This window comes from Lipotes vexillifer, unplaced genomic scaffold, assembly GCF_000442215.2.
Source record: "Lipotes vexillifer unplaced genomic scaffold, Lipotes_vexillifer_v1.1 scaffold557, whole genome shotgun sequence".
Taxonomy (NCBI): domain Eukaryota; kingdom Metazoa; phylum Chordata; class Mammalia; order Artiodactyla; family Lipotidae; genus Lipotes; species Lipotes vexillifer.
In genome coordinates this window covers 923,329-945,438 of record NW_006789913.1, presented here as the reverse complement: position 1 = coordinate 945,438, position 22,110 = coordinate 923,329, and the positions used below count along the sequence as shown (strand labels likewise).

General features: G+C 44.6%; 1 protein-coding gene across 3 annotated transcripts in view; it reads right to left on the bottom strand.

Annotated features, from left to right (window-relative positions):
* STIM1 (stromal interaction molecule 1) overlaps positions 1–22,110 on the bottom strand; it is a 195,510-nt gene that overhangs the window by 20,177 nt on the left and 153,223 nt on the right. For all 3 annotated transcript variants that reach the window (XM_007463039.1, XM_007463041.1, XM_007463040.1), the window contains exons 4-6: positions 15,200–15,311; positions 12,470–12,585; positions 1,923–2,100 (exon numbers count right to left, since the gene is read on the bottom strand). In XM_007463039.1, the coding sequence (XP_007463101.1) occupies positions 1,923–2,100; positions 12,470–12,585; positions 15,200–15,311 (406 nt within the window). The remainder of the gene's footprint in view (positions 1–1,922; positions 2,101–12,469; positions 12,586–15,199; positions 15,312–22,110) is intronic.

Sequence of the window (22,110 nt, the reverse complement as noted above, 5' to 3'; positions counted from 1 at the left end):
GGGAAGATCCCACATGCCGTGGAGCGGCTGGGCCCGTGAGCCACGGCCGCTGAGCCTGCGCGTCCGGAGCCTGTGCTCCGCGACGGGAGAGGCCCCCGGACTGCAAAAAAAAAAAAAAAAAAAAAAAAAAAAAAAATTGGTTAATTTTTCTGTAGCCATTTTAATATTGAAGATGGAAGAAAAAAGCAACATTTTTCAGCTTAGTATGTTTTATTATTTCAAGAAAGATAAAAACACAAATGAAACGCAGAAAAAGACTTGTGCAGTGTATGGAGAAGGTGCTGTGACTGATTGAACATGTCAAAAGTGGTTTGCGAAGTTTTGTGCTTACTGGATGACGCTCCACGGTCAGGTAGGCCAGTTGAAGTTGATAGCAATAAAATCAAGACATTAATTGAGAATAATAAACATTATACCACGCGGGAGATAGCCAACATACTCAAAATATCCAAATCAAACACAGAAAATCATTTGCACCAGCTTGGTTATGTGAATTGCTTTGATGTTTGCGTTTCACATAAGTTAAGCAAAAAAACCTTCTTGACCGTATTTCCACATGCGATTCTCTACTTAAGTGTAACGAAAATGTTCTGTCTGTAAAACAAATTGTGACGGGCGATGAAAAGTGGATACTGTACAATAATGTGGAAGGGAAGAGATCGTGGGGCAAGTGAAATGAACCACCACCAACCACACCAAAGGCCGGTCTTCATCCAAAGAAGGTGATGTTGTGTATGTGGTAGGACTGGACGGGAGTCCTCTATTACGAGCTTTTTCTGGAAAACCGAACGAGTAATTCCAACAAGTATTGCTCCCAATTAGACCAAATGAAAGCAGCACTCGACGAAAAGTGTCTAGAATTAGTCAACAGAAAATGCATAATCTTTGATCGGGATGACGCAAGACCGCATGTTTCTTTGATGACCAGGCAAAAACTGTTACAGCTTGGCTGGGAAGTTCTGATTCACCCGCCGTATTCACCAGATATTGCACCTTCAGATTTCCATTTATTTCGGTCTTTACAAAATTCTCTTAATGGAAAAAATTTCAATTCCCTGGAAGACTGTAAAAGGCACGTGGAACAGTTCTTTGCTCAAAAAGATAAAAAGTTTTGGGGAGATGGAACTACGAAGCTATGTGAAAAATGGAAGAAGGTAGTGGAACAAAACGGTGAATACACTGTTCAATAAAGTTCTTGGTGAAAATGAAAAATGTGTCTTTTATTTTTACTTTAAAGACCGAAGGGAACTTTTGGCCCACCCAATACTTAGGTTGGCTGACTGACTGGCACCTTCTCTGCACAGCTAGACCTTCTACAGTAGTTTCTAAGCCATGTTTTATTTAAACAGAAATACCAGACTATCAGAGCTAGAAGGCCCTGGTATTCTCCTAGTTCAATGCCTTTACATTACTGATGAGGAAATAAGTCCTAGAAAGGAAAGGGATTTACCCAAAGTCATACAACAAGTGAATCTCATGAGATGTAGATGCTGTACAAGAAAGCATGAAAGGTATCAGGAAGACAGATTTGTGAGGTTTCTTTGGGAAACAGTGAAGAACAGTTAATTATGTCTACTTCTATGGGAAGGGAAGCAGTCCAGAGGTGGCACGGAGGATAGAATGACCCCTAACAAGTCATCCAACCAGGGAAGCTCAAGACCCCTGACAGCTCCACACTTCTCCCTCGGAAGCTCCGAGGGAGAAAAGATAGAAATAAGCTTCTGCCCTGGGGAGGAATACTTGCCTGTGCGAATGGAATGGCAGGAACCTAGGCTCTGATGCAGGTTTGGAAGGATGACACAGCCTGGGCCTCTACGTCGTCAGCAGGGTCTCAGGAACCAGATGGCCCACAGCGCAGGTGGAAACTGGAGGCTCCCAAGAGATGGCAGCACCAGGGCCGTGGGGAAGGGACAGGGCCTTACCTTTCCTGAAGGTCATGCAGACTCTGCTCAGCTCGGTGTAAGCCCTCCAGATCCTTCATCATCTTCTTCATGTGCTCCTTGGAGTAACGGTTCTGGATATAAGCAAACCAGCAGCCGCCCACACCAATAACGATAGACACCACAAGCATGAAGTCCTTGAGGTGATTATGGCGGGTCACTGCCAGAGAAGAAGGGCACAGTGAGTCAGGGTGCCCACTACACACTTAGCCCTGCAGACTCTGCTGCATCCCCTCCTCCACAAAGCCTTCCCGCTCAGGAGGAATTCGTTTCTCTTCTTAGACACACACTGGCCACACTCTGTGCCTATTTCTCTACTAAGTCAAGGCCTAGTTTGGAAAGGATGAGAGGCCTTAGAGCAATATAGGAAGCTTACTGGATCATACTCTCCTAATACACAGTGAAGAGAACTAGTGCCTTCTTAATACATCCCAGCCATTCTGGGCTGCGATGAGCCCATGGGCCCAGATGCAGTGGCTTCTACCCTACAGGGTAAGCAAGGCTACAGTGCTACACTAGGTAGAAGGGGATTGCTGGTAAGGGTACAAAGCAATGTCACTAGAGCCTGAGGACTGGCTGTGGGACTGAGATTACTGCAGGAGCTGGGTCTCCTGGACTACGAGGCTATTCTAGGTACAAGGTACAAAGACCAGAGCAGGTAAAGGTCTGCAAGTCTCATCTACAGAGAGCATTTCTAGGCTGCGGCTCAGCCCAGAGACCAGGTAGAACAGGAGTAGCATCAAGAGATTGGTACACATTAAGACATTACATGTGCCAGGAAGAGAGAATACCTCCAGGGAAGGCCTGGCAGCAATCTGGTGAAGTGTGAGGGCCCTGGCCGCCAGCTGGGGTTCAAAGCAATGCTCAGTCTCCAGAGCAAAACTGAAAAGCTAGACAAGGAATAACATCAGAAGATAAGAGTAAAAACCATGTCCCAAGAACTGAGCCAGCCAGAAGAGGGGCAGTCCTGGAGCCTGAGATTGGTCCTGGTGTGCCAGACCTGGGCTCTCGACCACAGCACAGGAGACTGAAAGAGACACCAGGAGGGAAAGAGGCTGCTCCTATAGGCCCTGCCTGCATTGTACTCCACTTGAGATAGAGCAGCTATGGCTCAGAGGGGCCCCAGATGAGGGAAAAGAGGTAATGACGTCCTGTGCACAGTGGGTCACCTGGTGTTGGGGAGGGGGAGGCAGGACTGACAGGATTTCCGTGCCCAGTAAGGACAAGGGGCTGAGGGGAATCCAAAAGGATCCAGTGGAGCCACCGAGTTGAGGCAGGGTCTAGACAGCAGGAAAAGACACATGTAGCTGAAATCCCACTGCATGAAGCTGAGGCCCAGTTTGACAAAAAGGGTTATACTCACAGCTCCTCATTGAAAGGCTGAGCAATAGGACCTGGGGATGGTGTGGGATCAAGGACAGATTAGCACATTCTATTTCCATCCAAGGGAGGGGAGTTACTAGGTCCAGGGTGTAGCCGTGTCCTTTACGTGTTTATGCCAGACTCTAACAGAGAAAACTGAGGGTCCTCTAGCGGCCATCCTCTAGCTTCCTGGCAGGTCTATACTTCCAGCCATTCTCAAGTCCCCATTCTCCCATCCTTCAGGTCCCAAGAAGGGATATCTCTGCAGCACAGTGAGCTGCTTTCCTTTCTGGAACACACCTGCCTCCTATCCAGCCTCTACCAAAGGCTGGGGTACTGTTTGTCTCCCCTGTTTATTAAAGACTTTTCATCTTGGCTTCCCAGGATTTCTCACCATCAACATCTCCTTTACGTTCCTACTCAAAGTCAAAGGTACTCTGTCCAAACAAGACTCCATGCGACCAGCACCCTCCCCCTATTACCTCCAACACTTTAAAGTTCTTAAGGTGAGCATACAGATTGGGCGCGGATCTATTCTATTCAGTCCCTTATTCTACCTTCTCTAGATCGATTTGAAACAAGATCCTATTTTTCCCAGCTTCATATTCTCATCCAACACATAAATAAAAATACTGAATGACCAGGGACAAGGATAGGCTCTATCAGTCACCCCCTGGGTCTCTTCAGCCAGTTTTGACTCCACTTAAATACACAAGCATCCATCCCATATATCCCTCTGCCTTTTCAAATGCATAGCTGAAGCTCAAATATACTGCCTGTCACATCCCGTGGGCTACTAAACTTGGTGGGAAGAAAATAAGTCTAATCTAGCTGGTTTACTCTGTGGCTCCTACTGATCATCCCTTGTCTGTAGGCCAGTGCCCAGCACAGCACTGACCAGCACACAGAAGGTATTCAATAAATATTAGTGGGATTGAATCTTCACTGACAAGCCTCAAGTGTGATATCTCCCTCTCTTTAATCCACATAAGCAAAGAAGGGAAATAGAGAAAATATAAAATGGAACAGGCATTTATATTCATTTCAAATTCTCACAACTATTCTATAAGGTAGAGTCTTCCCATTCTGTAGACCAGAAAACTGAGGCTCCAGAGAGGCACTGACTTGCCAGAGTCCATAAAAAGTGACAGAGCTTGGATTCAAATCCAGATTTGCCTGACTGCACGGTCTTTCTGCTACACCCCACTTTCTCATACTCATGCAGCAGGTATTGTTTCTGTTTTACTACATGCAAACATCTCTCACCATGGAGATGCCTATATCCCCTGATCTAGCCTGAATTCAACTCTTAGGATTCCAAGGCCTGAGTTTTCCCCCGAAACAACATGCTGGGAGCTGACTGTGGCACTGCCATCAGGACAGTGAAGACCCAAAGGCTGAATGGCCAGGCCTTTGAGGTTACACGTAAGGCCTCATGTAGAGAAATTTTTGTTTCATCAAAGGAAGCATCTTGCACTGAGTATGAGGAAGTCTGGGTTCTATGCTTGCCTCTGCCCCAATTTGTCATGAAATTCAATGCCCCCATCTGGGTCTCAGCTTCCTCAACTGTAAAATGCATTATCACAGAATTACTAAAAGATCAAATGCATAGTTGTAAATGAAAGTGCTTTGAGGTGTCTGGAGACATTTAGATGGGCATATCCCATAGGTAATAAAGAATGTAGATGTGGGATTTGAGGAAGAGGTAGGAGTTTGAGAAGTAGATGTGAGAATTGTCAGTTCCCTTCAGTGGGGCCCCGGGCTGAACCCCACAGTCCTAAGGGAAACTGTGATGGTTAACTTTATGTGTCACCTTGACTGGGCTAAGGGATGTCCGAATAGCTGGTAAAGCATTATTTCTGGGTGTGTCTGTGGAGTGGTCTTCATAAGAGATTAGTATTTGAATCGGTAGACTAAGTAAAGAAGGTCATCTTCACTAATGCGACTGGACATCATCCAATCGTCCACATGCCACTAAGGGCCTGAACAGAACCAAAAGGCAGAGGTAGGGCAAATATGCTCTCTCAGCTTGAGCTGAGACATCCATCTTCCCCTGCCCTCTTACATCAGCTCCCCTGGCTCTCAATCTTCAGACTCAGACAAGGACTCACACACATCAGCTCCCCTGGTTCTCAGCCTTCAGACTCAGACTGAATTATACCACTGGCTCTCCTGGGTCCCAGCTTGCAGACGGAAGATTGTGGAGCTTCTTGGCCTCCATAATAGCATGAATCAATTCTCATAACACATCTCCTCATATATATATCTATATACGTAACCTATTGGTTCTGTTTCTCTGGAGAGCCCCGACAAATACAGAATCTATAAACTATTGTGTCAGAAAAAGAAGAGGGGAAAATAAGGAATTTAAGAGTCTAGTCTATGCCTTATTAGTGATGTACTTCTTCCTATCATAATCTCAGTCCTATTCTTCAATTCCCGCCACCTTCCCAGCCTACCACATACCACAGTTCACAGAGACCTGCCCATTCCTTCTCCTCTGAACTAGGACTCCCTGACCAACCCACTCTTTGGACAGCTAAAAACATGTATTATCTCAAGGTCTTCCCTGTGTGTTTTTCAGCTTCCATGGCAGTCACCTTCTGGTAATCCGTGAGTTCCTCAGGACTAGAGGAACACAAGACTTACTGATCTCTGTAGCCTCATACTTAGCATAGAGGCTGGCCAGAGCAGGTACTCAGCAAAGGTGGAAAGGAGAGAAAAAGGGAAGAAGAAAGGGAGGTTTTAGCAGGAAATGGGAGGTACAATATAAAGTGCATGTGGAAGGCAAATAAATACCAGCTCCTGGGATCAAAAAAAATATGGCAAGCTGTCCTCACAGCCCCGACAGGAGCTCAGCTCTCAGAATCCACCTCACACCAGGGAACACAGCCACAGAGAAACCATGGAGGCGAACCCAGGGAAGCTGGTTAGGACCTGGGGAGCCAGAGGGTGGCAGAATTCCCAGCCTGAGTGCTGCAAACAGATTTTAGCAAAATTAGGTCAACTGTTAACACAATCAGGCCCGAGGCAAGGGAGGAGGGTATAATCAAATGAGATGCTTACATGTGAACACAGTCAGGGGTGATGGTGAGAATTTTCAGGGTGCCAGTTAGCACTGAGAATGTGAGCCTCCAATAATTATCACTTTCTGGAACCCCCTCTCCCAGTCTATTCTCTCCACCGCTCTACAGCCCACACTAAAGTATGTGCCAGGAGTTTCTCTTGTCATTTACACAGCCTTCTGTGCTGAGGTATCTGTTTAACTTGTAAGAACTATTTCTGGGCCCTCCTCCCGTCTGGTTGTAGCTAAAAACTGCCTTAGCTGCCTCACCTATGCACAGACACTACATAGGGAGCGGTTCTCCCCACAACTAAGCTGGGCCAGACTCCTCTCCCACCTCCCCCAGCCTCCTTCTGTGTAACTTCTAGCATTCATCTCCTGGCACTTCTTCCTTGCTGGGCCTTACACTGAGTGCTGATGACAGATGAACAAAGCTGTGTCTACCCTCAAGGAGTTTCCAGTTTAAAGAGTAACAGACAGGAAAACAGATTGTTATACAGAAAGCAGGTACAATTACTTTGCTGTGCACCTGAAACTAACACGATATTGTAAATCAACTATACTTCCAAAAAAAAAAAAAAGGCAAATCTGAAATAACAAACAAACAAACAAAAAAGCAGGTACAAAGGGCTGTGAATCCCCAGAGGAAAGTAAGAGGGAAGGGTTGAGCATGTCCGGGAAGAGGCTGGAAAGGCATCCTAGGGAAGGCTTGAAGGGTGAGTTGGAACATAACAAAAAGGAGAAAGAGGGTAAGAACAGAGCTGACAGAGACCAGAGCAAGCTGTGCCAGAGAGGCAGCTACTCCTGCTTACTGAGGACTTCTCCCTATACCTGAGCCACTGAGGAAGGAAGACAAGGTGCAGTCTCGTCTTTTCCTCTATCACAACTCCCCCAGCCCTCGCAATTACTGGGCAGGCCTCTCTCTGCACCCTTCTCTGCACCCTTCTCTTTGTGCTAAGAGCACAAAGGGCACACAAGCCCTTAGCCCGAGACCAACCACAGCAGACATTACACTAAAAACAGTAGCTACCTTTTACTTAGGGGAAACTGGGACACAGAGAACCTTAGGAATGTGCCCAAGGTCACAAAGCAAGTGAGTGATAGAGCCAGTTTGCTAGATTTCAAAGCTGAAACTCTTGTATCTTGTTTCCTCTAACACAAATAGAGGGGAGGATAATACAGTAGAAAAGAGCACTGAAATGTAAGTTAAAGACCTAGGTTTAGGGGCTTCCCTGGTGGCACAGTGGTTGAGAGTCCGCCTGCCAATGCAGGGGACATGGGTTCATGCCCTGGTCCGGGAAGATCCCACGTGCCGCGGAGCGGCTGGGCCCGTGAGCCATGGCCACTGAGCCTGCGCGTCCGGAGCCTGTGCTCCGCAACGGGAGAGGCCACAACAGTGAGAGGCCCACGTACCGCAGGAAAAAAAAGAAAGACCTAGGTTTGAGGCATGGCTCTGCTATTGAAAAGCTGAACGACGTCTAAAAACTCACCTCATCTGGGCCTCAATTTCTCCCTCAGTGAATCATTTGCTGCCCTAATGAGACATCAACTTAGGCCCCAAACTGAACACTGTCCTTGGGCCTCTATGTGTCAGAGCACACCTGACACCTGACTAGCGGTACAGCCAGGAGAGCCCCAGGTGGGCCAGCCTGGAGCCAACTCTGCAGGTGGAAAAGATGGGAAAGCACCTGTGCTGCTCTGTGGCCACATGGGGAGGACTGAGCTGTCTGCCATTGTCAGGACTCTGGGCTGAGCCAGTGTGATCCCTCTTCCCCCTTCCCAAGTTCTGAGGCTGCTGTGGGTAGATGGATTCCGCTCACTCAGCAGACACCCCCAGCTGCTGTAAACAAAATTTTGATTTGCAATTTCTCAAACCTCAGACCGAAGGTGGGATTTTTGTTAAGACTGGGCAAGGTAGCCGTGACTGGCAACTGAAGTGGGCCCAGGTGCTCTGGGGGTGTTTACTCCAAGCCTGTGGTGAGGCCTGAGCACTCACCCTGGACGTAGAACCCAGCAGAGCCAGCACAGGCCATCACTCTAAGTCCTATGTGAGTGCTGCACAGGGAAGAGCACTGACCTAGGGATTTCAGTCCATGCGCAAATGGGAAAACAGAGCTGAGAGGGACACAGATCAAGGGATTCTTTGCAGATACCCACCAGGCATGGCCCCGCCCTTGCAGAAGTCTCCTGGCAAAGAGCTTCCTAGTATCTTCCTCAGGTTCCAGCTGGCAATTTTCAAAATTTTTCTTTAAGAAGCATAAGCAGGAAAGTATAAAAACAATCTCTGCCATCAGGACAGCTGCTGGATTCCAAAATCTTAGCTCCCAGGAGTACACCAACTCTATCTGAGTCCTTGAATGAGAGAGCCAGTAAGAGCCTTAACGACCAAGCCCATTTTACAGATGAGGGAAGCTAAATCTAGGCGGGAGAACTAAATTGCCAAAGGTCACTTGATAAGGCAAGGGCCAAATACAGAAATCCTAAAAGTACAGGATACAGGATACAGGAGGAAAGAACAGACCTCCTCCTGTCTTTTACACAGAACCCTTATCAACCAAAGGGTTCTTCCCCCAAATCATGGAATGTACAGCTGAAAGGAATTATAAGGATCCTTTAGTTCAGCTGTTTCATGATCCAAATCAGCAAACATACTGAGAAAAGTGACCTACACCAGGTCACACAGTGAGTGGCAATTCTGAAGAGACCAAGGTGCTTTCCTAAACTTTATAAGAAGTTCTCTAAATGGAAGTCCAGGAGTTATAAAAAATCAAGTTGTGTATAATGATGATGATGATGATGATGATGGTGATGATGATGATGATGATGATGGAGATATAATCCACATATCCTAAAGTTCACTCTTTTAAATTATACAATTGTACAATTCAGTGCTTTTAGCATATTCACAAGGCTGTGTAATCATCAGCACAATTAATGTTAGAACCTTATCATTACCTCAAAAAGAAATCCAATACCCATTACCAGTCGCTTACCATTTCCCACTCCCTCCAGCCCCTGCTGGAGCCACCAATCTGCCTTTGGTCTCTATGGATTTATCTATTCTGAATATTTCATATAAATGGAATCATACAATATGTGTCCTTTTTTATGTCTGGCTTCTTTCACTCCCTCAGTTCTTTCACTTCTTTCACTTTTTTAGGCCAATTTTTTCCAGGTTCATCCATGTTGTAGCATGTATCAGAACTTCATTCTTTTTTATGGCTGAGTAATATTTCATTGTATTTATATACCACAACTATTTATCCATTCATCCATTGATGGATATATGGGTTGCTTCCACTTTTCAGCTATTGTGAATAATGCTGCTATGTATATATATTTGTTTCAGTACTGTTTTCAGTTCTTTGGGTACATTCCTAGGCATGGAATCGTTGAGTTATATGATAACTATGTTTAATTTTTGAGGAACACTATTATCTACAGTAGCTGAACCTTTTTATATTATCACTAGAAATGTATAAGGGTTCTGATTTCTCCACACCCCTGCCAACATTTACTTTCTGTTTTTTGTTTCTCTGTTTTCGATTTTATTGTAGCTTTCCTAGTGGGTGTGAAATGTCTTCTTAGCTCTAGTACCCCTGCTCTGCCAATCTCAGAAATAGTTTTCTGCTGACCTCTGACCTCCCTTAGATTAGGTTATACGCAACCTATAGGCTATATGAAATGAGTCTAGGAGAAGATACTCCTGTCCTGGTATCAGTCTAACCTGCTTCACCAAGGCTCCTCTTGCTGGCTCTGACCTCTGGGACTCAGTACCATGTATGCACTCAGGATTCTGGTTCCTATGCTCCCCAGCCCTAGCTGATTTTTCCATATACAATCCTTGCTGACTTTAACCTGCAGTTTCTAATGCACCCTTTCAGATATGGTAAATCCTATTTTGATACAGAACATGTAACAGTCTTTCAACATGTCTCAGAAGACTAAGGAAGACTTTCAGGCTGCCGGAGGCCTCCCCTAACTAAGGTGTGACAGAGGAGAGCCTCTGCAAAGATAGCCTAGCTTTCACTGCTGGGTTTGATTCTTCTGGCAGAAGTGTTCTTGCTGGTGTATACAAAGAGAGGGGAACAGGCTGTTAACGGAGAGAGTTTAATAAAGCCATTTCCCATTTTTCAAGAGTCAGCTCAAGAGTGATCCTCTCCATAAAGCTTCTTGGTCTGCAATTGAAAACTCCTCCCTACTCTGTGCTCCCGCCTGAACTATGGAATGACTTACACGATAGTTATACCACTGTATTTGTTGACCATTTATTCAATTTGTTGACATGCCAATCTCCACTCAGACGGAACTTCTTGAGAGCAGGGACCCTGTCATGCATAGTGGTACACAGTAGGTGCTCAATAAATGTTAGTGGATGAATGAAAGGCCATTGCTCAGTACACAGGGTGGGTCTCATATAAAGTGTAGTGCCTTCGCTGTGTCATTTATTCAAAACTTATAAATGAATCACAAGAAAAAATGTGTCCTAGGACCAAAAGCAGGGCAACAAAGGACATGGAAATGGTCTTCTCCCATGTTGCTCTGTTTCACGCTTTCAAAAGATATAGACCTTCTGGAAAAGGCAAGACTATGGAGAAGTAAAAAATCAGTGATTGCCAGGGGTTTAGGAGGAGAGCGGGGTAAATAGGTGGAGCACAGAGGATCTTTAGGGCAGTGAAACCATTGTGTATGACACCACACAGATGGATACACATCATTATACATCTGTCGAAATCCTCAGACTGCACAACACCAAGAGCGAGCCTTAATGTAAACTACAGACTCTGGGTGATAATGCTGTGTCAGTGCAGGCTCAGCAGTTGTTACAGTGTACCACTGTGGTGAGGATGCTGATAATGGGGGAGGCTGTGCATGCATGCGGGCAGGAGGTATATGGAAAATCTCTGTAGCTTCCACTCAATTCTGATGTAAACCTGAAGCTACTCTAAAAAATAAAGTCTAGGGACTTCCCTGGCGGTCTAGTGGTTAAGACTCTGCACTTCCACTGCATGGGGCACGGGTTCAATCCCTGGTCGGGGAACTAGGATGCCGTGCAGTGTGGCTAAAAAAAAAAATTTTTTTTAATTTTTTTAAATTAAAACAATGAAAATAGGGAATTCCCTCGTGGTCCAGTGGTTAGGACTCGGGCTTTCACTGCTGTGGGCCTGGGCTCAATCCCTGGTTGGGGAACTAAGATCCCACAAGCCGCGTGGCCAAATAAATAACTAACTAAATAAATAAAGTCTATTAAAATTTTTTTAAACCACAGAAAGAACAGACCCATCCACCTCTATTGAGACATCAGCTTGGGCACTTGTCAAGCCAAATGCATGGACAGGGAAATGTTATACTGCCCCTGACCCTGCCTGCCAGCTGCTTCTCTGGACTGGTTCTTGGCTCTATAGCATTCTGCTGCTGGCATCCTCAATTGATGGCAACAGCTCCCAAAGGGCAGGGAGGAGGCCCTAAGAGCCTGTTTGGTCAAGACTAATTTTCTAAGAAATCTTACTACTTCTGTGCTGAGTTCACTTAGAATAAAATAGGTTGGCAAGGTTGGCCCTTCCCACCTCACAGATCTTCAGGAGTTGAAGCACCTAATACCCTCAACTAACCCTGGGTTGAAGAGGCCAAACTTCCTTGGTCTGAGTGTGTCTCTATTGATTCAGTGAAAGCCTGCTTAATCCTGTTTGTTGGTCCAAGGACACAAAATGTTCAGCAATCAGTTCATACCCTCTGTATATCCGCAGCTGAGAGCAGGAACAGCTAAATGGCACTCAGCCCCTTTTGGGTTACTTTTTTATACCTGAGCATGCCATTCATATTTTAGTGTTTGTATCCTTGCTCAGGTTGTTTCCTCCACCTAGAATGCCCTCTCCTGCCACCTCCATGGAATAAAACCCTATCCATCTTTAAAGGCAGAGGTCACACGCCACCTCTTCTATAGGATGCCTTCTTTATCCCTCCCCTGGATCTCAGTAGCATTGTGTACCTCTCTAGAACATTCATTTTATCCCTTTAGGGCAGACCCAGGACCTCAACCCAGCCACTCCAACTGCCTTCGGGTCCATGGCACATCAGCAGCCCTTCTTGCCACAGGACTCACAGAGAGGAGGCCCAAAGAGCACTGTGTCCAGGGCCTTCAGCTGCAGCTTCTGCCGATGGCTCCGGTCTGTCATCTTTAGCACAGTCCCTGTCATGGTGGTGTTGGTTACAGCGAGCCTGTTGGGACAAAGAGTAGGGGCTCAGTTCCCTGCCGGCAAAGCAGGAAGGATCCTGGTAGGACTACCCACCTCGCCCAGGAACAATTCCATGACTTCTAGCTCCTGGCGATTGCTCCCCTCTGCACTCTAGTACACAGAGTCTGTACCAGTGGATCTCAACAAGCAGTGAACAGGACACATAACATTCACCAAGAATTTGTTCACCCTTTTCCCCTTGTCCACCATCTCCTGAATATCTTACTCTCAAAGGATTATCCATCTGTAACCATTCCCACACCCAACTGTACATTTTCTGTTGTACTTCTCTTTCCAGGGATTATCCACTATATGCCTGTCCCCATACTCCCACCATTTGCAAACACATTCACCTGTCCAGACCAGGTGAAAATGTTATGCCACGTGACCCAGTGATTCTAGGGACCTCTGAATTATCCTAATCCTAACACATTGTCATTAAATATAAATCTGCTGACAACAAGCACTGCATTAGTCTTCTTATAATGCAATGCAACAAGCATTGCATTAGAACTTCTAAGCAATGAGAAATGAGAAAGGAGCTAACATTTAATAAGCAGCTGTGTATGTCTCATATTGTTCTGACACTTTACATATAATACCTCATTTAGTCCTCACACTTTAAGAACCCAATTCTATTATTAGCTCCATTTTACAGATAAGAAAAATGAGACTTAGAGGTAAGTAACTTGCCCAAAGTCACGCAGCAAGTAAGTGGCAAAGGCAGGATACAACACAAATCTGCTAGATCCGTCCCATTATACCACGCTGCCTAGGGATGGGCCTAGAAGCACCCACACTCTACCCCACACCCTACTCTCTGAATGCTCCATGCTTCCTGCTGTCGCTAAGGTACCACAGCTTGTTTATCTCTACCCCTATGCCCAGCTGGCTGGGTCTGGTCTTGGATCTAATCCTAGTCACAGAATGGCCAAGTGAGCACACTGCCTGAGAACTAACTTCTTACCCTATGTTTTACAGTTTTCATCCAAGCCATAGCCGTTCTTCAAGATGGAATAGGCCAGGGATCCACAAGGCAATACTGCTATTTCCATGGGAAAGAAACCTAAATCCTGGAGTTTCATGGTCAATCATCTGTTTAATTGTCTGTCTTTTCCACTAAACATGGAGTTCCTCAAGGCAAATGTGAGGTCTAATGCATTTCTTTGTCCTCAGGGCCCAGAAGAGAGCATGGCACATGGTAAGTGCTTGGTAAAGTTTTGTTAAATAGAACTAAACTGAGTATTTCCAGGAAGCCTATTTTCAAACTACATGGGGCAAGAGGAAGATGCAGTGAAAAAAGCAGGGCACTTAGGACCAGGCAGACCTGAGTTCAAATCCCAGCTCTGCCACTTACCAGCTTTGAAAAATCATAAAATATTTGAAGTTCAGTTTGCTTGCCCAAAAGTTGGGATAATTCCTCCCTCCCAGAATTGTGAGAATCAACTGAAATAATAGGTAGGAAAGTACCCTATAAAGGGATGTACAGACATTAAGACTATTACTCTCTCCAGAGTAGGGAGAAGCTGTGAATAAGAGGCTGCAGGCAGCAGAGGAGGGACCAGCCAGCTCAGCTAGGCCTGGACAGCAGCACCCGGTAGCCCTGTGGCTGGAGGCTGCGATGTGTGGGCATTCCAACAGCTTCCCCTTCCCCTTTCCCCTTTGCTGAAGCTCATAACCAGATGCACCTACATAATAAGATGACAGATTATACATAATCAGCACTTACCAGACAGTAAGCCCTTTGAGGGCAAGGGCAGGTTGTTGTCATCTTTATCCCCAGCACCCAGCACAAGTGCTTGGCCCAGAGCAGGTACCCAGTAAATACTGGGTGAATGAATAAGTGAATGGATTAATGACTGAATGACACATGGTGCTAGTTTGACATAACAAGAAGTCCAAGCAGTATTCCATCCCCTCCCCACACCCACCCCAAGTCCTAGTACATTGTGCCTGAAAGGGAGGCAGAGCTAGGGCATAACAGCTGTTGGAAGAGTCATTCCAGAGAGGAGACTGAGGCCAATGGTAGTCAGCCCCCACCTCTGCACCGGTTCTTTAGAGCAGATAAACTGCAGATGGATAGTTCCGGGAAGGTTAAAAGAGCCCCGAGTCCCCTGGGCAATGAAAGAGGCAACTGCTGGGGGGACAGCAAAAGAAAAGAGAAAAAACACAGGCTTTGAAGTCTACCCAGATCTAGGTTCAAATCATAGTTTTGTCTCTAACTAGCCATGTGACCTTGGAAAAGTTACTAGGCCAGGTTCATCATCTAGATACAATAATACCTACCTTACAGGATTGATGTAAGAATTAAATGGGATACTGTACATAAAGTGTTGAGTAGAGTGCCTGGCATATACTAAGCACTCAATTAATGGTAGCTATTAGTACTAGTCCCAGGATTGATAGAAATATTAAGTAAGAGAATAGATGTGGAGTGTCCATATGCTTTCTAGCAAGTGCACAGTAAATGCAAGAAGTCTACAGATCCTGCCCTGAAAGGGGTGAAACTTCAGTTAACAGGTGAGAGCAACGTGAGGGCAAGCCGACCCCAGCCCATTCCCCGCACCCCCAGTGAGAGAACCCAGTCCCTTCCTGACCTCGGCATGGCATGGCCACTGAGCTGCAGCTTCCGGAAGGTCTCCTCATACTGAGGCAGCTCCACATATGTGATCAGCCACTGCACCACCTCATCCACGGTCCAGTTGTATACTACGGGAAGAGATAAGCAAAGCCATGACTCCAGAATGCAAGCACAGCTTGTTCTTACTGTCACAGTCTCCACGACCTTAACATTCACCACATGTCTATGTGTTTAACAGATCTCTCTCCCATAAAATCCCAAGTATGAAAGGAATACATACAGTACTTTTTGTTTGACCTACAGGGAATGAACTTGTTCTTCCACTATTCAGGTATCTGGGATAATATAATCCTTAATTATTATATAATATACTATATTATATATTGTTGTAATATAATAATAACAAATGATATTAATAGAAGCCATCATTTACATAGCACTTACTATGTAACAGGTACTGTGCTAAGCACTTCACATATATTAGCTCACTAATCTTTGCAACTACCATGTGAAGGATATGTTCCACTTTTTCCCTATTTTACAGATGAAGAAACTAACGCACAAAAAGGTTATGTAACTTTCCCAAAGTTATCCAGCCAGGAATTGGTAAAGCCAATTTTGGACTCAAGCAGTCTGGCGTCAATGGCCCTTGCCCTAGCCATTATGTTATAAATATAATACGTATATAACATTTTAAAATTTATATAAATAATATATATAAAGTATATATAAATATATATATGGACACACACACATACACACATATATATATCCTCCCTGACACTGCTGGAAAGCTTCATACAAAGGCAAATCTGAGCCAAGTGATGGATCCAGATGACATCACTTAAGCCCCAAATGAGATCACACCTGTAGACAGCCCTATTCATACATTTTTCAGTTTTGTGCAAAAAGTATTTTCCCATTTTGCTTATATCAGATTGAAAAGATTTTCTGTCACAGCAGGAGCCAATTCTAACTGGAACAATTACTGAGTGATCATTCACAACATGGTAAATCATGTCATTATCATACATGGATCACTGTACCTAATCATTTCCTCAATACTATAAGACTGTGATTTTTTTTAATGGAAACCATAAAAATAATCCTTGTAAAATAATTTTAATATTTCTGTGGTATTTAGCCACATATATAACAAATTTATTTCCATACTTTATCAAGAATCAACAATAAAAGAACAGAAGAGGACTTAACATGCAAGGAATATGTTCAAGCCAAGTAAAAGTCAAATGACATCATGATGTATTATATAAATCAAAGTTTCATAGGAGCTTGAATAGAGAAAAATGGTGGGAGGACTGAGTCACCATATAGCACCCAGTAATACAGCTATGCTGAACTTAAAGAGCCTTGGGTGGGAGCAACTGGGTTTCAGCAAAAACATGTCATTTTATTGGATTTGAAATTTGCTTTTATTTAATGTATCAGTGTGTTTTTGTTTATATTTGTACACAAATTGTATATAGCAACTTAAACCTCATTTTATGTTTCTACATATTTAAATACCATTAAATAAAACCAGCTTTGCAGGCCCAAGATAAATGATTTCCCTTAAAAGGAATCTGTACATTCCTCAAGTTGAAAACTACCGCTGTGAGCAGCAAGAAGCCAAAAAAGTTTTGAAGCAGAATGAAATGGTGAGATTTATCACCCTCCTCTCTTAAGATACATATCTTTCCCCAAAACTGTCCTTCATCAAAATGCTCTCTAATTTCCCCTTAATAGTCAGGAGACATTGAAGGCAGGGACCACATCCTATTCATTTTTGCTCACCCCTTTGTCGCTAAAGTAGTGCCTCTTATACAGTGGCATCAATAAAAATTTACTGAAAGAATAACTACCCTAAATGAGGAGATCCAGAAATGTTCTGAATGTGGGCCTCCAGACAGCAGCCACAATCTTCCTAGACAAATATACAGCTCAGGTGGAGGTTAACTTCTGAAATGCTTGTCCAAAAATCAGCATTCCTCTGGTAGGCACACCTCAGATCTTAGGTTGTTTCTGTCACTCTCATATAAACTAGAGAAGTTGGAAGGCAGGGCCCTGACCCTTCACCCTTCTACCTCCCATAGGGGAGCCCAGCACACGGTACAAAGCAGACACTCAGAGAAACATTCCGAATGAAACAATAGAAGACAAAAATGCTCTAATCTCTCCATGTCCCCAAGAAGCTGCTGGAGCTCAGGAGGAAAGTTCTGAAGCCAAGAGACTTTGAAGGTAGATTAGACCATTTGCAGAGGCATAGGAAAGGTTCCAGGAGAGGAAATGAGGCAGGTCTAGTGCACTCAGATTGACTGCATCCTAGAAGACAAGATCCCAGAGGCTTAGGCGGTGAGTGCTTAGTCATTGCCTGGTTGAATATCTAATTTCCAGACTAGAATACACTGGAGGGAAGAGAAAGATTAATTTCCAAGAGATATGCTCAAATCCTAGGGCTTAGGAATGGAGGGATGACAGAACTGGGGTTAAAGAAGTGTTGAGGAAAGTAGAATAGACTGGCCTTTTATTCCTGAAAATGAATATATCTCCACATACATTATAAACATGATCACTTGCTACAGTCCAGAGTGTTAGGTAATGAAGGCCTAGCAGAGTGGCACAAGATGTGAGGCAGACAGACAAGTGCTAGCCTGCAAAGTGCAGAGAACACATTCCTGGCCCTACTGTCAAGGGAGCTTGGCCTCACCCAGCATGGCGTATGGAGTAGAAAGGCCACGTCACGTATTGTTGCTTGAAAGGCTTGAGGCCAGCGGTGCCACAAGGGTCTTCTGTCTACGGGGAAGACGACCTGATACAAGCCTAAGCATAAACGCTTGGCATGCAGGAACTCCTCCACTTGTGCCCTACACTGCAGTGGAGACAGAAGTCACTCTAGACCAGGGTTTCTCAGTCTCTGCAGCACTGACCTTTTGGACAGGTTAATTCTTTGTTGTTGGGGGATGCCCTATGCATTGTAGGATGTTTAACAATAGCCCTGGCACCTACCCACCAGATGCCAGTAGCATGCTGCCAGTCATAACAATCAAAAGTATCTCCAGATGCTGCCAAACGTTCCCTGGGGAACAAAACTGCCCCCCACTGAGAACTACCACTCTAAACACTACACTAAGTGAGGCAGAGGGTCTGTAAGGGGACCACTACACTCCAATAAGGATGGACTCTGAACATAGTCAGTCCCTACAGAACTAAGCTTTGCAGAAAAGGATGATGACTTCAGCATGTCAGGACAAAGCTCAAGGCACTTGTTCTTTGAGTTTTGTGCTCCACATATTATTCTGTTACCTGGCAGATGTCCTACCTAGGTAAGGCTTGGCAGTATGGTGTTGCCCACTCAGAGTCACTGCAGTCTGAACAAAGTAAGCCAGGACGAGCTGCATCCTTGTCAGACAGCAACCCTGTGTCCCAGCCTGAAGATCTCACTCAACAGTCAAGGTGAGATATTAGGGCCCCTTGTTCCTAAGGTTCAAGTATCTATAAGTTAAAAATCTTGTTCTGCTTTCTCATTCCAAAAGAGAAAATGGGAAGAATCCCTGAGCCAAAGTGAGGAAGAAGGTAACAGCAAGTACAGCGAGCTGTGGCTGACAGTAAAAGGAGACAGAATTTGGCCAGGGGAGCTTAGTACAGATAGAGACCCCAAGTGACTCACATGACCAAACCCCAGGAGGACATGCAAGCAAAAGAGAGTTTTCTAAGGTCATGATTCTCTCATCCCCCTAAGCCTGTCCATTTTGCTCCTAGAGACATCAAAGACTACATCTCTGGGCAAAATGACAAACAGTACTACACAGAATCGGAGAAAGCCAACCTCTGGAGTTTTCCACAACAAATAGTCCTTTATAAAAGAAATGCACAAGGTGACTGACTATGTAGCCTCCAACCTTTCTAATGCCATAATCTACATGTAAAAAAAAATTTGAGCACACATTGCCAATATAAGAATATCTGTTTATAAATTAGATATATGTACTAACATTAGGTATACTGTAAAACATACATAAAAATTAAATGAGATAAAAATAAATGCAATATAAATACAAGCTATTATATTCTCTCGGGGCACCCCAGTTGATTGTCTTGTACAGTTGGAAACCATTGACCCAAACTTCACAGCTTTACCCTACATGCTGCCTCTGTTATAGCTTTTAGCTTCTCAGTCTTCTTCTAGAATCAGTATCTTGCACTATTTACTTATTTATCCTTGAACATTGCTCTCAGACTTCTAGGTCTTTGCTGTTTCTGGAAAAGCTCTCTTCCCTCTTCCTGGCCTGATAAACACCAACTAACCCTTAAAACCCAGCTCTACCTCTTCAGTTATTGAAAGTCTGTGGAGCCCATTTTAAAATCATGAGCAAAGACACAGAACTATAAAGTGTGGGGCCTGTTCAGAGAACTCTGACTCCCGTTTGCCTGGAGTCCAAGGGTTACACATAGGGACAAGGAGGGTGAGGCACTGCTGAGGCCAAATGATAAAAGGCCTTGAAAGCAGTCGGTCCAAAACTCCAAAATCATTATTCATTGGGGGGAAATTTTTATTGAGTACCTACTACTTGCCAGGCACCGCTCTAGAAGCTAGGAATATAACAGTGCACAAAAGAGTCACAGATTCCTAGTGTTTATATTCTGGTGGAGAGAGACAAACTAAAACACTGTAACAAATAATTGTATGTTGGGTAGTGATAAATACAAGAAGAAAAATAAAGCAGGGTAAGAGGATAAAGAGTAGTGTTATATCAGACCAGATCAAGGAAGGCCTCTTTGACGAGATGACATTTGAGGAGAAAATAAAATGAAGTCATGAGCCATGTGGATACTTGGGGGAAGGGCATTCCAGGCAGATGGAACAGTAAGTACTACCCCTAGCACATAAGCTATAGTGATACCTCCAGGGATATGCCAGAACAGATCCTTGGCCTTGGCCAATCCTTTTTCTTGTCAGAGAAAGAATAAGCAGTAAGAAATGGGCTCCTGAATCAGTATATCTTTCCCCTAATGGACTGGTGGTGCCTCCAAATAAAGCCCTCACTTTTGTAGTGTCAAACTCACATCCCAAAAGAACTATGTCTGGCAGAAAAGTTACCAGTACCTTCTTTGCCTCTCTTTCACACAGCTGTTAGTCAGTTAGTTGGTCACTTGGTCAGCCTTTGGTCAGTCTTTTGGTCAGCCAGTCAGATATAGCACAATGGTTAAGAATTTGGACTTTGGAACCAATTGACTTGGATTGAATTCAAGATTTGCTACTTACTAGATGTAAGATCACGGACAAGTTACCTAACCTTTCTGTGCCTCATTCTGTCACCTAATGGTGAGAATCAGAGTTCTCACATCATAAGAGTGTAATGAAGATATGAGAAGTTCCTAGCATACAGTAAGTGCTAAACAAATATTATCCATTATTATCACCATTCATTCATTCCTTCATTCACTAAGCTTTCACTGGCTTCTACTCTAGTAGATCCTTGGTTGGTTACAGAGATCAGCCTGGATGATCTCCATCATCCAGGGCTCTTTTCTAGAGAAGGAGACATATAGGAAATTAAATGAGTATAATACAGTGTGATAAGTGCTAGGTAAGAGGGATGTATGGGGTGATGTGAGGGCACAGAGAAAGGAGTGACTGATTGCCAGAGTGAGTCAGAAAATGCATCACAAAGCCTAGCTTCTTATCTGACTACTGTGGAGAGAGAGCATTCCAAGACACCTACAGAATCTTACCAAAGTGGCCCTCCCTAAAGATAGTTTGCAGCCTAGACCTGTGGTTTTTCTCTGAGTGGTTTCCCTCTGGCTCTCACTAGCAGTTTGTCATCTGAGCCTAGAGTGAGGCAGATACTATGTTAGTTTTCCAACATGGCATCAATACCAAGCCCTAAACCATTACTGCAAAAAGAATCTGGCCCTTTCACTTAGGACTCATGTGATAGGCCCACTAGGCTGCCTGGCAAAAACCAAGTCTGCCAGAGCCCAAAAGGACACACTAGTGAACACCACCTATAAAGAAGCTACATGGCTAGCAGAGACCAGATTAGAGAAAGACTAGCATCATGGCTGCAGAGTAGTAAGGGAACCTAGAGTTTGGAATGTAGAATGAGCCAAACAACTCGTATAACATCACACAATGGCAGACCCAAGGACAAACTCCTGTCTTCCACATCCCTGCTCTGGGCCAGGTCCTGGGCTCTGTGTTAAGATATGGAATCATATAAGATAATGCCCTCAAGCAGTCTGGTGGGGAAATAAAAAGGCAGGGGAGGGCTTCCCTGGTGGCGCAGTGGTTGAGAGTCCGCCTGCCGATGCAGGGGACACGGGTTCGTGCCCCGGTCTGGGAAGATCCCACATGCCGCGGAGCGGCTGGGCCCGTGAGCCATGGCCGCTGAGCCTGTGCATCCGGAGCCTGTGCCCCACAACGGGAGAGGCCACAACAGTGAGAGGCCCACGTACAGCAAAAAAAAAAAGGCAGGGGAACAGATAGTTGCAATTAGTGTGCTAAGTGCTGTGATGAGATAAATGTAAAGAGGCTGTGGGAACACAGAAGGCACCTAACCTAGCCTGTGGTTTTCAGGGAAGATTTCCTAACGAAGGGTATACTGAAATTGAGTCTTAATTATCAAGTAGGATTTAACCAGATCAACAAAGACAGAGGGAACACTATATGAGAAAGCATCAAGGGATGAAAGAGAATGGCATATCATAATAACTGCAGATAAATCAGTGCAGGTACAGAGAAGGATGTGTGATAAACAGTGATAGAAAATATGAAAATAAGTGGAGCACAGAAACGAGCCTGAGCCTGGTATGCTAAAGTAATCTGGCACAATGCCTGGTATGTAGAAAGTACTCAGCTAATTTTTTTTGTTTGTTTTTTGCAGGCATGTTTGCACAAATTGGAAGAGAGAAACAGTACCTACTGAG